Here is a 15050-nt window from a genome sequence, read left to right as displayed (position 1 = left end):
CTCTTCTTCTTATTGGTGTCATTTAGAAATGGTTTCTTTGCAGCAATTTGACCATGAAGGCCTGATTCACGCAGTCTCCTCTGAACAGTTGACCTTAAAATATGTCTGTTACTTGAACTCTGTGAAGCATTTATTTGGGCTGCAATCTGAGGTGCAGTAAACTCTAGTGCAGCAGAGGTAACTCTGGGTCTTCCTTTCCTTTCCTAAGCCAGTTTCATCATAGCGCTTAATGGTTTTTGCGACTGCACTTGAAGAAACTTTCAAAGTTCTTGAATTTTTCCAGATTGACTGACCTTCGTGCCTTAAATGATGTAAATTACTGTCATTTCTCTTTGCTTATTTGAGCTGTTCTTTCCATAATATGGACTTGGTCTTTTACCATATAGAGCCATCTTCTGTATACCAACCCTGCCTTGTCACAACATAACTGATTGGCCCAAACACATTAAGAAGGAAAGAAATTCCACAAATTAACTTTTAACAACACACACCTGTTAATTGAAATGCATTCCAGGCGACTACCTCACAAAGCTGGTTGAGGGAATGGCAAGAGTGTGCAGAGCTGTTATCAAGGAAAAGGGTGGCTACTTTGAAGAATCTCAAATATAAAATATATTTGGATTTGTTTAACACTTTTTTGGCACAACACAACTAATTGGCTCAAACGCACGAGGAAAGAAAGAAATTCCAACAAATTAACTTTGAACAATAACGGTTAAATTAAGGTTACATTTACAAGGCACAAGGCACACCTGTTAATTGAAATGCATTCCAGGTGACTACCTCATGAAGCTGGTTGAGAGAATGCCAACCGTGTGGAAGGCTGTCATCAAGGAAAAGGGTGGCTACATATAAATATATATGTGATTTGTTTAACACTTTTTTAAAACTACATGATTCCATATATGTTATTTCATAGTTTTGATGTCTTCACTATTATTGTACAATGTAGAAAGTAGTCAAAATAAAGAAAAACCCTGGAATGAGTAGGTGTGTCCAAACCTTTGACTGGTATGGTATATATATGTTTATACTCCGGACTCCGATATTGCTCGTCCTAATATTTTTTTATTTCTTAATTCCATGATTTAACTTTTAGATCTGTGTGTATTGTTAGATATTACGATGCTGTTGGAGCTAGGAACACAAGCATTTCGCTACACCCACAATAACATCTTCTAAATATGTGTATGCGACCAATAAAATGCGATTTGATTTGATATGTTTAGCAGTTCTGCTACTGTACCCAGTGTCCTTTTGGTGCTGTTCAGAACTCCTCAAATTTACACAAATAATGAAAGGCTGCCATATTAATTACATAGCTGGATCTATAAATCCCTGAGCAGTACCAGTACAGCACAGCAGCCTGTTCTCCTGTTAAAATACATTATTATAAGGAGCTGAAATCCCCTCCATCCCTTCCACCTCTCCATCACACACACACACACACACACACACACACACACACACACACACACACACACACACACACACACACACACACACACACACACACACACACACACACACACACACACACACACACACACACACACACACACACACACACACACACACACACACACACACACACACACACACACACACACACCGTGGAGAGTTGCCCTCCCACCAATCAGCCCCTGTCCCATTTGGGTTCTCTGCGGCTTGTTAGATTAGGAATAGTCTTTTTGAAATGAGCTAATCACACAATAGATCATTGCTGGTAATGCATTCAGAGACAGCATGGAGTGACTTTGATGATAGCAGGAGACTGTGTCCTTGGAGTCTGCAGTCAGTGTCCTCAGCCTGGCCTGGTGTATGTTGAGTCAAGGGAAAGTTAAGGCTGCAACTCCTCTCTGTCTTCTATGTTGTGTCTGAGGACTGACTGCAGGTGTGCTGGGCATATTGACAGTGAACAAAAGGTTTTCATGGGTCCGAAATGGATCTTTGGCTTTCACACCCGACCTGATATTCATAACTACATTCTCAAAAAACTGAGACCCGTTCCAAATGGACCCGGGGACAGTCAGACCCGTTCCAAAAAGGACTGTGAAAAACAGACCCGTGCTGGTTCGGATCAGAGAGACCTGTTCAGATTCGAGAGTAGAAGGAGTGAAATAAACTTCAGACTGGGTGAGGCCAGCGCCATCAATAGACAAGTGATTTTGGCCAAATTATCCACAGTGTCCTTAAAAACTGCCTATAACAAATGACAACAAAAATAAAACGAGTCGTTGTGTTTCGATGTGTAGCATATTCAATACTTTATAGCCTTTTGTTTTATTGGTTTTTACTTTCCTCACAGTTCAGCTGTCAGAGATTTGAGTGCAAATTGCATTTGGCCATTTCATGCATATAGGATATTACTGTATAATATTCCTATTTTAAAAATGAATATTGAGGCAGACAAGCTTAGCCGTAGAGAGACGGAGAGAAAGATATGCCGGCGCCATGTTCCTGACATCGACACGGATTGTTTTATACTTGTCAGAAAGGCTACTACTGCTATACAGTGTTTTTACAACAAACTTGTTTGTTCTGACTGGCACTCAAGCGTGCACACACACACACACACACACACACACACACACACACACACACACACACACACACACACACACACACACACACACACACACACACACACACACACACACACACACACACACACACACACACACACACACACACACACACACACACACACACACACACACACACACGGTCCCACCTCCTCCTAAGTCACTCAGTAGAAACACCAAACACTCTGCAGTCATTTCCCTAGAGAGGCCTGTTGTCTGTTGTCACCATGGGAGAGAGAAATAGGGAAAGTAATTGCGTTGTTCCAGGGCTTGAGAAATCCCATCAGCCTTTGGGCAGCCCTGTCAGAAAGTATAAAGATGGCGCTAAAAACTTAACTGGCTACAGACAGGCTGGGGGAGCACCCTCGCTGAAAATGACTTACAATGGCCGGGCAAGACAGTCAGATTATCTATCAAGGGAAGCAGGTGAAACAGCTGTAAAAGATGTAGGAGGACTAGCAGAGATGGACACTGGCTTGTGTTTATATTACCAAGATCGGCAGTGATAAAAGTAAGTGATGTTGATAAATACCCACGTAGCCTTTTACCACCAGTTGCCATGGCTGTGGTTGCCGGCGGAGGAGGATTCAGCTGCGTTACGCCAGCCAGGGCTACGGCACAACAGCCTGCTGCCACAATTTGCATGTGGGTTCCCATGCAAATGGCCCAGAAGGGGAAAAGACAGTGCTGGTGTGTGTGTGTGTGTGTGTGTGTGTGTGTGTGTGTGTGTGTGTGTGTGTGTGTGTGTGTGTGTGTGTGTGTGTGTGTGTGTGTGTGTGTGTGTGTGTGTGTGTGTGTGTGTGTGTGTGTGTGTGTGTGTGTGTGTGTGTGTGTGTGTGTGCTCATGCATACATGCATGTGTGTAACTACTATGTTAAGTAGTGCCTTCATTTCTCTGTACATTTCAGTAACAACTTGTGAGTAACGAAGGTGGAGTCATTCGTTGTCTGAGGAGGAACTAGTATTTCTACTCTCTTTCTTATTGGGAATATTTTCTATTTCCCCCAGAACTCCTTGTTTTTTGTAAATGCTCTGTGCACACTGCTGCAGATGCACTTAGCTGTGCCATGTTTCCCTTTCTGATGGTGTGGGTGATAAACCTTAATATTTCTGCTGCTTTGGAATTAATTGAGGCTTTAATGCTCTCCGATTCCTTCCTCCAGCACAAGTTAATTGTGTTTGGAAAAACAATAAATCATGTATTTATTTGTGACTATGTTAAGTGTTGAGTGTTTCGAGAAAAAATGTAAAATACCTGAATGTGTTGAGGATCAGAAACAAGCAAAACGAAGGAATGGAGGCTTGAAATGTGCCACACTATCTGTAAATACTTTTAGAAATGAACCATGTTATGATTAGAGATAGCAGTGGCCATTGAAGTAACGTACAATCTGAAATGACATTGCTCGCTGTACAATAAAAACAGTACACCTTTGACAGATTCTCAGCATAGGCTGCAGCCCTGCTATTTAGGGTGTCTTCGGAGTGTGTATCAACATTTGTTGTTGCTTAAAGATCATGCTGTAGAAGTATTATCTATCCTGTCACAACAGCCTAGGGAAAAGGATCCTCTCATAAACAATGCTTTCCCCAAAATTCTATCTCACCATTACAATATAGAGTCTCTCTTTCTGTTCTCTCTCTCTCTCTCTCTCTCTCTCTCTCTCTCTCTCTCTCTCTCTCTCTCTCTCTCTCTCTCTCTCTCTCTCTCTCTCTCTCTCTCTCTCTCTCTCTCTCTCTCTCTCTCTCTCTCTCTCTCTCTCTCTCTCTCTCTCTCTCTCTCTCTCTCTCTCTCGCTCTCGCTCTCGCTCTCTCCCTTTCCCTTTCATCCCTTATCGAGGGGCCAGTCTACAGGGGATTCTATGTTTGGACTCACATTAAAGGTGTTGTGATGCGTTTGAAGCCTGATCACCCATCTCTTTCCTCTCTTCAGATGGTCACAAGAACAAAGAAAATATTCGTGGGCGGATTGTCAGCCAACACAGTGGTGGAAGATGTGAAGCAGTATTTTGAACAGTTTGGGAAGGTAAGGAGAATCATTTTGGGTTCCTCCCTTTTATGGTTTGGCAGCAAGAGAGCCATGTCATTGTGGGTTGGAGGATGTTCAGCCCCTGTTCCAGTCCCTGCCCCAGCTCCTGTCCCAGACCTTGTCCCTGTCCCAGACCTTGTCCCTGTCCCAGTCACTTGCCCTGTCCCAGCCCTTGTCCCTGTCCCAGTCACTGTCCCTGTCCCAGCCCCTGTTCCAGTCCCTGCCCCAGTTCCTATCCCAGACCTTGTCCCTGTCCCAGACCTTGTCCCTGTCCCAGTCACTTGCCCTGTCCCAGCCCTTGTCCCTGTCCCAGTCACTGTCCCAGCCCCTGTTCCAGTCCCTGCCCCAGTTCCTGTCCCAGACCTTGTCCCTGTCCCAGTCACTGTCCCTGTCCCAGCCCTTGTCCCTGTCCCCAGTCCTGTGCCATATTAGATTTCAGCTCAAGGTCACCTTGTGTAAAACTGAGGATGCTCCCTCTACAATATCAGCTCAGTACTTGACCTCAATAATTGTCATTTGAGCATGTACTGAACATCTCATCTAGTGTGTGCATGGTATAATCTCTGTATTTCTCAGTAGTCTGGTACTCTGTAAAAGTAAAGTCATAGCTGAGCCCAGCAGCGCGGAGCAGCAAGTAAATATTCAGAGCGGGCTTGGTTGTAATCATCGAGACTGAAAAGGGCTCAACACAAATTTAGACTTGATTGAATGACTTGATTGAATGACTTGATTATACAAAGTTTTTCCCCTCCTTAAGGAATCCTGAAACACTTGTGAGACAAACAAATCAGTCTGATTGAGGGAGTCGCTCTGTGTGTGTGTGTGTGTGTCACAGACAGGGAGGAAATCAGAGTAGTTAGTCTATGTTTTTAAGAAGGGGAGGGGGCAGGAAGTGGCTTGTCTCTCCTGCCTGCCTGTCTGGTGGTGTCTGTGTATGTCCCTCTGCATCCTCTCTGTCACATATATCCCTCCATTTATTAAATAACCTGGCTGCCCAATGCAACCTGCCATTATCGCCACACACGCCGTTTCTCTGAGAAGTCGCCCGGAGAGGGAAAACCAATTCATTTAGTTTCTCCTCCCCAGAAAGATTGAGAAGGGGAGAAGGATGGGGGTTGTGGTCACCACAGTGGCAGCAGGGCTTGTCATTCAGATGTCTGGGATGTACATGTTTAGAATTCTGTAGTGAGGAGAGAGCGAGAGAGAGAGAGGGAGAGAGAGCTAGAGGGAGAGAGAGCTAGAGGGAGAGAGAGAGAGATTCTCCTCTATAACATTGCAGCTCGGTGCTCAGGTAAACACACTGCTAGGATAGCTACCTGGGAATTCTCTTTAGGTGTGGCTGTGTGTGTGTGTGTGTGTGTGTGTGTGTGTGTGTGTGTGTGTGTGTGTGTGTGTGTGTGTGTGTGTGTGTGTGTGTGTGTGTGTGTGTGTGTGTGTGTGTGTGTGTGTGTGTGTGTGTGTGTGTGTGTGTGTGTGTGTGTGTGTGTGTGTGTGGGCCAAGTGTGTGTTCAGGTCTAGGTGACATAAGCCAATTAGCAGGATGTGGGCAGGCAGGCAGCGGGGGTGCGGTTGTTGTGGGGATCAGGGGGAGAAACAGGTGGTGTGGTCACACCAGGGTTACTGCAATATCTCTCTCTATTCTGTCTGTTCCCTGTTTCCTCTCCTCTCCTCTCCTCTCCTCTCCTCTCCTCTCCTCTCCTCTCCTCTCCTCTCCTCTCCTCTCCTCTCCTCTCCTCTCCTCTCCTCTCCTCTCCTCTCTCTCCTCTCCTCTCCTCTCCTCTCCTCTCCTCTCCTCTCCTCTCCTCTCCTCTCCTCTCCTCTCCCCTCCTCTCCTCTCCTCTCCTCTCCTCTCCTCTCCTTTCCTCTCCTCTCCTCGGATAGAGTAGGATACAGGGAGAGGAAGGGAACTGGCAGCTCCAAATCACATCACTCTCTCCCACTTGTCATCATTAGTAAAAGTGCTCATATCTAAACCCCCAGCACAACTTCAGAGAGGCCCGCCTGCTCTACGGAGTATTACTGAGTTATCCACAGTACACTGAATACGTCCGGGTAATGTGCCGCTGACAGCCAGATGAATGGGCCTGAAGGACAGTATCGGTGTGTAATGACTGATTCTCATGCATCCCAATACCAGCGTGACTGACAACGACAAGATCGCTCCTCTGAGTTCTTCTGAGGCAGCACATTTCTGCTGTCTTTTCTGTTTACTGTACTGTCTCTTCATGTGGGACTGATGAATTAGGTTCACCTAAGGCACAGTAACAGGCATTTCTGTATCCTGTGGAAACGTGTAGGGGTGAATATGTGCCAAATAAACACTTGGGTCCTGCTTGAGTACCATTACTTGAGAGCTCTGCATCGTCAGATTTGTAATCGTTCTTACATGGCATACAGCTGGTAAAAAACACTCACCCTCCAGAAACAACAAACTGGTAGGCGAACTTGATTACAAAAGGGGGCCAGTGGTAACCCTCATATTGAATTACAGCCTGACATAACAGTAGAACTAGAGACCAGGCCAGAAAATAGGGCTTAACCACAGTGAAGGGCTTAACCACAGTGAAGGGCTTAACCACAGTGAAGGGCCTAACCACAGTTAAGGGCTTAACCACAGTGGCTGCTTAACCACAGTGAAGGGCTTAACCACAGTGAAGGGCCTAACCACAGTTAAGGGCTTAACCACAGTGAAGGGCTTAACCACAGTTAAGGGCCTAACCACAGTTAAGGGCTTAACCACAGTGGCTGCTTAACCACAGTGAAGGGCTTAACCACAGTGAAGGGCCTAACCACAGTTAAGGGCTTAACCACAGTGGCTGCTTAACCACAGTGAAGGGCTTAACCACAGTGAAGGGCTTAACCACAGTGAAGGGCCTAACCACAGTTAAGGGCTTAACCACAGTGGCTGCTTAACCACAGTGAAGGGCTTAACCACAGTGAAGGGCTTAACCACAGTGAAGGGCTTAACCACAGTGAAGGGCTTAACCACAGTGAAGGGCTTAACCACAGTGAAGGGCCTAACCACAGTTAAGGGCCTAACCACAGTGGCTGCTTAACCACAGTGAAGGGCTTAACCACAGTGGCTGCCTAACCACAGTGAAGGGCTTAACCACAGTGAAGGGCCTAACCACAGTTAAGGGCCTAACCACAGTGGCTGCTTAACCACAGTGAAGGGCTTAACCACAGTGGCTGCCTAACCACAGTGAAGGGCCTAACCACAGTCAAGGGCCTAATTATCTTGGATGGTTTATTTTTAGTCATTGGTTTACTGAAATCGACTTGAAATGCGTCTCAAAACATGGTGCCCTTATTTGGCTAAGCTGAATCAACTCCTGGACACTTTGTTACTCCTGGCCTGCACTGTGGTCTGTGCTGTGGTGGGTTGGGGTCCGGTGCTGGGCTGTAGCTGTGCCTGCAGTTTCTTTCCAAGTCAGTGGGCCGCCACAATAGGCCCTTTATGTCCTCCTCTGCCCTGGTTCCCATGTCCTACTGGGTGGGAGCCAGCTACTGTTGTACCAGGAGCAGGACTCTGGACTCTTAACCTGCTCACTGCCTCTGAGCTGAAGGGGCTGCAGGGGGATGAGAAGGGGGAGTACAGGGTCACAGGGGGGACACTGAGGGAACCTTAGACAGGCCCTTCTCACAGGTATTTTCTATAAAATAGTCCTCCGTGGTCCTCCAGGAGTGGATGAAGATCTGTTTACATCTTGTGATCCCTTACTTACTTACTGAGAGTCTTAACCTGCTCATTGCTTCTGAGCTGATGGGCCTGCAGGGGGGTTGGGTGGGGTCACAGGGTCAGACTCATTTGAACCTGAGATCTCTGTCAGAAACATTTTCCATTGTCTGTTCTCTAAGAGTAGCAGAATCTCTCTCTACTGTGGTACTGCTCCCTTAGGACAGGGACTGGAACTCACACTCTAATAGTGTAGCACAGGAGGACACAACACTCTGAAACCATGTGGTTTGTGCCATCTCTGTGTTCCTCAGTGGACCACTAGGTCTTCTTCTCACCACATTCCCCTGAGAGAAAGCAGATGAGAGAAGAAATGCAAAGATAAAAGGAGGCCTTGGTTAGTGACAGGAAATTTGTTCTGGTGCTCCGGTAATCTAATATCATAGCTGACATTTCGTTGTGCATTGAGATTTTGTAAATGGCAGAAAAAACTATATTGCGTGACTGTCCGTAACGGCTGCATCCAGACTCCATATTAGTTCATTTAGCATACCTGCCCAAGCGCTTACATTTAATAACAACATTTACGTTTTTGAGGCGTACCAAATAAAAACAGTGCTGATGTCCATTAGTGCATTGCCAAGCTTCCTGTTCCATTGAACACAAACAGCCACATTTAGATCCCTCTTCTCAACCAGTAAATATACGATGCACTGGTGGAAATCTTTGTTCGGGATTTCTTTAGTTATTGTTTGTTTGCCAAAATGCTTTAGATGAAAACAGCAATGTACTTTCCCAGATCATGCAGTTATTAAATGCGTTTTCTATATCTACGAAATCCTTAAATCCTACCGTTTTGATGGTTTTGATATTGCAGTATTACAACATGAAAGACACATCAATCCTAGATTTGCCTTTATTAGGTTCTAAAGTGGTTTGCTCTCAACCCACAAGGCATAGACATCAGTTCAACATGTCATTTTGATTTACATTTATTAGGTTCTAAAGTGGTTTGCTCTCAACGCACAAGGCATAGACATCAGTTCAACATGTCATTTTGATTTACATTTATTAGGTTCTAAAGTGGTTTTCTCTCAACCCACAAGGCATAGACATCAGTTCAACATGTCATTTTGATTTGCCTTTATTAGGTTCTAAAGTGGTTTGTTCTCAACCCACAAGGCATAGACATCAGTTCAACATGTCATTTTGATTTACATTTATTAGGTTCTAAAGTGATTTGCTCTCAACCCACAAGGCATAGACATCAGTTCAACATGTCATTTTGATTTGCCTTTATTAGGTTCTAAAGTGGTTTGCTCTCAACCCACAAGGCATAGACATCAGTTCAACATGTCATTTTGATTTACCTTTATTTGGTTCTAAAGTGGTTTGCTCTCAACCCACAAGGCATAGACATCAGTTCAACATGTCATTTTGATTTGCCTTTATTAGGTTCTAATGTGGTTTGCTCTCAACCCACAAGGCATAGACATCAGTTCAACATGTCATTTTGATTTGCCTTTATTAGGTTCTAAAGTGGTTTGCTCTCAACCCACAAGGCATAGACATCAGTTCAACATGTCATTTTGATTTGCCTTTATTAGGTTCTAAAGTGGTTTGCTCTCAACCCACAAGGCATAGACATCAGTTCAACATGTCATTTTGATTTGCCTTTATTAGGTTCTAAAGTGGTTTGCTCTCAACCCACAAGGCATAGACATCAGTTCAACATGTCATTTTGATTTGCCTTTATTAGGTTCTAAAGTGGTTTGCTCTCAACCCACAAGGCATAGACATCAGTTCAACATGTCATTTTGATTTGCCTTTATTAGGTTCTAAAGTGGTTTGCTCTCAACCCACAAGGCATAGACATCAGTTCAACATGTCATTTTGATTTGCCTTTATTAGGTTCTAAAGTGGTTTGCTCTCAACCCACAAGGCATAGACATCAGTTCAACATGTCATTTTGATTTGCCTTTATTAGGTTCTAAAGTGGTTTGCTCTCAACCCACAAGGCATAGACATCAGTTCAACATGTCATTTTGATTTGCCTTTATTAGGTTCTAAAGTGGTTTGCTCTCAACCCACAAGGCATAGACATCAGTTCAACATGTCATTTTGATTTGCCTTTATTAGGTTCTAAAGTGGTTTGCTCTCAACCCACAAGGCATAGACATCAGTTCAACATGTCATTTTGATTTGCCTTTATTAGGTTCTAAAGTGGTTTGCTCTCAACCCACAGGGCATAGACATCAGTTCAACATGTCATTTTGATTTGCCTTTATTAGGTTCTAAAGTGGTTTGCTCTCAACCCACAAGGCATAGACATCAGTTCAACATGTCATTTTGATTTGCCTTTATTAGGTTCTAAAGTGGTTTGCTCTCAACCCACAAGGCATAGACATCAGTTCAACATGTCATTTTGATTTGCCTTTATTAGGTTCTAAAGTGGTTTGCTCTCAACCCACAGGGCATAGACATCAGTTCAACATGTCATTTTGATTTGCCTTTATTAGGTTCTAAAGTGGTTTGTTCTCAACCCACAAGGCATAGACATCAGTTCAACATGTCATTTTGATTTACATTTATTAGGTTCTAAAGTGGTTTGCTCTCAAACCACAAGGCATAGACATCAGTTCAACATGTAATTTTGATTGACATTTATTTGGTTGAGTTGTCAAGTAACATGAATTCAACAAAACATTTCACCTTGTCATTGGGTTTAGGTTCAAAAAAATGTATATTGAAATGCCCTGATGTTGATGACTTTTTGCAAATCCAATCAGTTTTCCATCATCATCACATTGATTTTGTTTGGTTGAAAGACATGGAAACAACGTTGATTCAACCAGTTTTTCCCCAGCGTGAGGGCTTTGATATGGAGGAAACATCCTCTGTGACACATCCTACAGTACCTGCATCTCTTCAGAGATATCACAGTAGCTCACTCCTCTTCAGTCACACAAAATATTGTAAATATGATTTTGGCACTGACCCTGGAACTGACCCTGTATATAGCTTACTTACTTTCTCATGTTATTCTTATTTCTATTTCTCCTGGGTTTTTGTTCTACTTTACTTTTAAAAAATACATGTGTTTATAGTGCTACTGATATTGATTACTGCGTTGTTGGGAAAGAGCAAACCAGAAAGGCATTTCACTGTACTCGTGCACTTGAAACACCAGCAGATTGACATTTGCATTACATTTCTATACCCCACTGCATCTCATCTCACCTCTGAGTGTGTAGTCAAAGATTTGCCTACAGAATGTGGTGTGAACTCTCCATTCAGCATTTGTGTTTATCCCTCCAGACCAGGCTGTGGTCCTTATAGTAGGTTGTCTGTAGGACACAGCTCCAGTGTTAGTGCTGGTCAGAGCTGGGTTGGTATGAGCCAGCATCAGGAGCTCTCCTCTGCAGCATGCAATGCTTGACTGAGACTCTTTAATCTCCCTGTAGTCACTTGTTGTTAAGGCCTGAGACAGACGAGAGCAATGGAGATGAACTGGCCCTGACCCTGCTGCTGCTTCAGGACCAGACAGACAGACAGACAGACATATTATTTAATATCCCCTCTGACCTTCATTTGCCCAGTGACTTGGAAATGTTTCCAGTATTTAAACAACCACAGTAGAATTGACTTTCACTACTATTCCACCTGATGTTTCAGCTCGTTGTTATTCCTGTGAGGATGGCGATCAGTGACACAATGCAGGGGTTGTTAAGCCTTCAAATCCCTCACTATGGATATTATCACTATCTATATGCCCTAGATACCTATCTATCTAGTTTATATTGGAGCCCTGTGGTGTCTCCTGCTCTTGGAGCAGTGCATCATGGGGGATTGACACACGGTGTGTAGTCTGTCTGAAATGGCTCCCCTGGATAAGCTGGGATTGCTTGATTACGTTACAGTGCCTCATTGGGTCATTGGCTGATGGAACTGAGAGGCCCCAGTTGTGCTGCTTAAAGAACAATCTGTTAAATAAAATATTGACTGTGATTGGATGGGATTCCCAGCACCTGCTCACTGGGGTAAATCTGGTAAGGCAGAAAGCAGCAGCAGCAATCTTCCCTGTGCTATTGTGACATGAAGGAGGAAATGGGTGTGTGAGGCAGGAGAGAGGCTACAGCAGCCTTTCAGACGACTCTTGGGTTGAGCACGTTGTCAAAGGAGCTGTCAGAACTCATCTGCCACTCAGCATCCCCCCCTTCCCGTGGCTCTCAGAGCTCCTAAACAACCAGGCAATGTACAAGCTGATGTCTGCTCTGCACTGTATGGAGCTGTACCTCAGGTGGGAAAATACACCCATATAAACATTCTCAGGAAGCGATTAGGCCTGAAAAAGGCCTATTTCCTCAGATATATGGGATTTCACAGCCATGAATGTAGTGCATTAACCTGTAAGCACAAGCCCAGGGGCGCTAATAACTTTCCACTCTTGGGCCACTTGTGATCTTTAAACGAGGGAGGCACTTGCCAAGATCACGCTCGGAAATTAATACATCTCCCGAAAAGGGCTCTATTGCTGCAGTGGTAGAGTATGTTTTTCTGCCTCGGTGGAGCGTGTGTGTTTAGAGAGGGGGCTGTCGGTGACAGGTGATATTTGGAGAGGGGCGTCGAGGGCCACGTAGGCAGGCGCTGGCCTCTGAGTGACAGGCCCTGCATTGCCACTGCAGCCACAGCCAAGGGAGAGCCAAATGAGAAACAAAATGATGGTGTCATATTTCACCTCAACATCTGACAGGCTTCTGAAGAGATGTGAAACCACCTCTTTACCACTACTATTAAGTAGTTCTGTGCTGAAAAATGCATTTTGTTTTCGATCATGAAACGGCTTTGCCTAACAGAGGGTTGTCAAAGGCAAAATTCCATTCCAGTGCTGGAGTGCTTTAGGAAATGACTGAGTCATTGACGATTTACACACTGAACAACCAGCCGTAAAGGAGGAAATGACTGAGTCAGACGATTTACACACTGAACAACCAACCGTAAGGAGGAAATGACTGAGTCAGACGATTTACACACTGAACAACCAGCCGTAAGGAGGAAATGACTGAGTCAGACGATTTACACACTGAACAACCAGCCGTAAAGGAGGAAATGACTGAGTCAGACGATTTATACACTGAACAACCAGCCGTAAAGGGGGAAATGACTGAGTCAGACGATTTACACACTGAACAACCAGCCGTAAAGGAGGAAATGACTGAGTCAGACGATTTACACACTGAACAACCAGCCGTAAGGAGGAAATGACTGAGTCAGACGATTTACGCACTGAACAACCAGCCGTGACGGTGGAAATGACTGAGTCAGACGATTTACACACTGAACAACCAGCCGTAAGGAGGAAATGACTGAGACGATTTACACACTGAACAACCAGCCGTGACGGTGGAAATGACTGAGACGATTTACACACTGAACAACCAGCCGTAAAGGAGGAAATGACTGAGTCAGACGATTTACACACTGAACAACCAGCCGTAAAGGAGGAAATGACTGAGTCAGACGATTTACACACTGAACAACCAGCCGTAAAGGAGGAAATGACTGAGTCAGACGATTTACACACTGAACAACCAGCCGTAAGGAGGAAATGGAAACTGGAGGCTTCACATGAAACACATTGTGGTGTATCTGCCTGCTTTCCTCTAACAGCAAGGTGAAGTTATCAAAAAGCATATTCAAAAGCTGCTGATGGCAGGTTTAAGCTGCTGCAGCTTTAGAGGGGAACTCCTCACTGTACACAGGGCACGCTGAATAAGCACAGTCCCATTGGTCTACACTCTCTGTTTCCACAACTTCAGGCTGCCTCCTGGGATGATTACCTCCCACACACAGCTCTGTTTAAAGCACTTGGTAAATGTCCTTGTTGTTTTTACTCCTTGCATGGAAAGGTACCGTGTGTCTCGTCTGTGTCCGTCCGTCTGTCTGTTTCTCTGTCTGTCTATAGCTACCGTGGTTCGATGCGAGGGCCTAATGAAGCCTCTGAGGTATTACACATCTGAAGCATTGACTGCCCTTACACTAGAGAGGTGTGTGCATGTGTGCGTAAACATGTGTGTGTGTGTGTGTGTGTGTGTGTGTGTGTGTGTGTGTGTGTGTGTGTGTGTGTGTGTGTGTGTGTGTGTGTGTGTGTGTGTGTGTGTGTGTGTGTGTGTGTGTGTGTGTGTGTGTGTGTGTGTGTGTGTGTGTGTGTGTGTGTGTTTGTGCGTGTGCAGCTACCACAGCTGCGTCTCAGGAGCCTACATGGAACTGTGTCAGGGGAAAGAGGCCAGTGTTTTAGAGTACATATGTCAACAACATCCTTTAGATGTACCAAAGGGATGTTGTGTCCCTGGGAAGGATTCAGTCCTCATTTACTACTATACACTCAGGCCTATATAATGGAAAAAAAGCTATTTTGTTATGAAAGCCATTTAAAATAGTAACACTATACAGTGCAAAATCCACCTTGTAATATTTTCAAAGACAGCTGTATAGAATTCAATGGACATGATTACCGTGGCACATTAGTACAATGATCGGGTAGATTTGGATGAAGGGTGTTTGTGTGCCTTTCGGTACAGTGATTTGGCACAGTCAAGCCAGGGTTAGGCCAAGGTTTCAGTGATAAGAGCCAGGGTCGCCATCAAAGGACAATATCAAATGTGCTCTTTCCTGAACTTTAAGGGGAAAAAAGGAAAAAGGCCTTTTTTACATTTCCCAGTGCTGAAAGGATTTTTAAAGGAAAGGCACGAAGAGATTA

The 15050-nt window shown here is 44.6% G+C and overlaps 1 protein-coding gene across 14 annotated transcripts in view; it reads left to right on the top strand.

Annotated features, from left to right (window-relative positions):
- The window catches only part of LOC123998932 (RNA-binding protein Musashi homolog 2), a 403050-nt gene that overhangs the window by 113255 nt on the left and 274745 nt on the right, over positions 1–15050 (top strand). For all 14 annotated transcript variants that reach the window (XR_006832366.1, XR_006832365.1, XR_006832364.1 and 11 more), the window contains exon 6: positions 4519–4611. Coding sequence is in view for 11 of the 14 variants with exons in the window: in XM_046304185.1 (XP_046160141.1) it covers positions 4519–4611 (93 nt within the window). In the remaining 3 variants the exon portion in view is untranslated. The remainder of the gene's footprint in view (positions 1–4518; positions 4612–15050) is intronic.

The sequence above is a fragment of the Oncorhynchus gorbuscha genome, linkage group LG16, assembly GCF_021184085.1.
Source record: "Oncorhynchus gorbuscha isolate QuinsamMale2020 ecotype Even-year linkage group LG16, OgorEven_v1.0, whole genome shotgun sequence".
Lineage (NCBI taxonomy): Eukaryota > Metazoa > Chordata > Actinopteri > Salmoniformes > Salmonidae > Oncorhynchus > Oncorhynchus gorbuscha.
The sequence above is the reverse complement of the archived record's forward strand: the minus strand, read 5'-3'. Positions and strand labels throughout refer to the sequence as shown.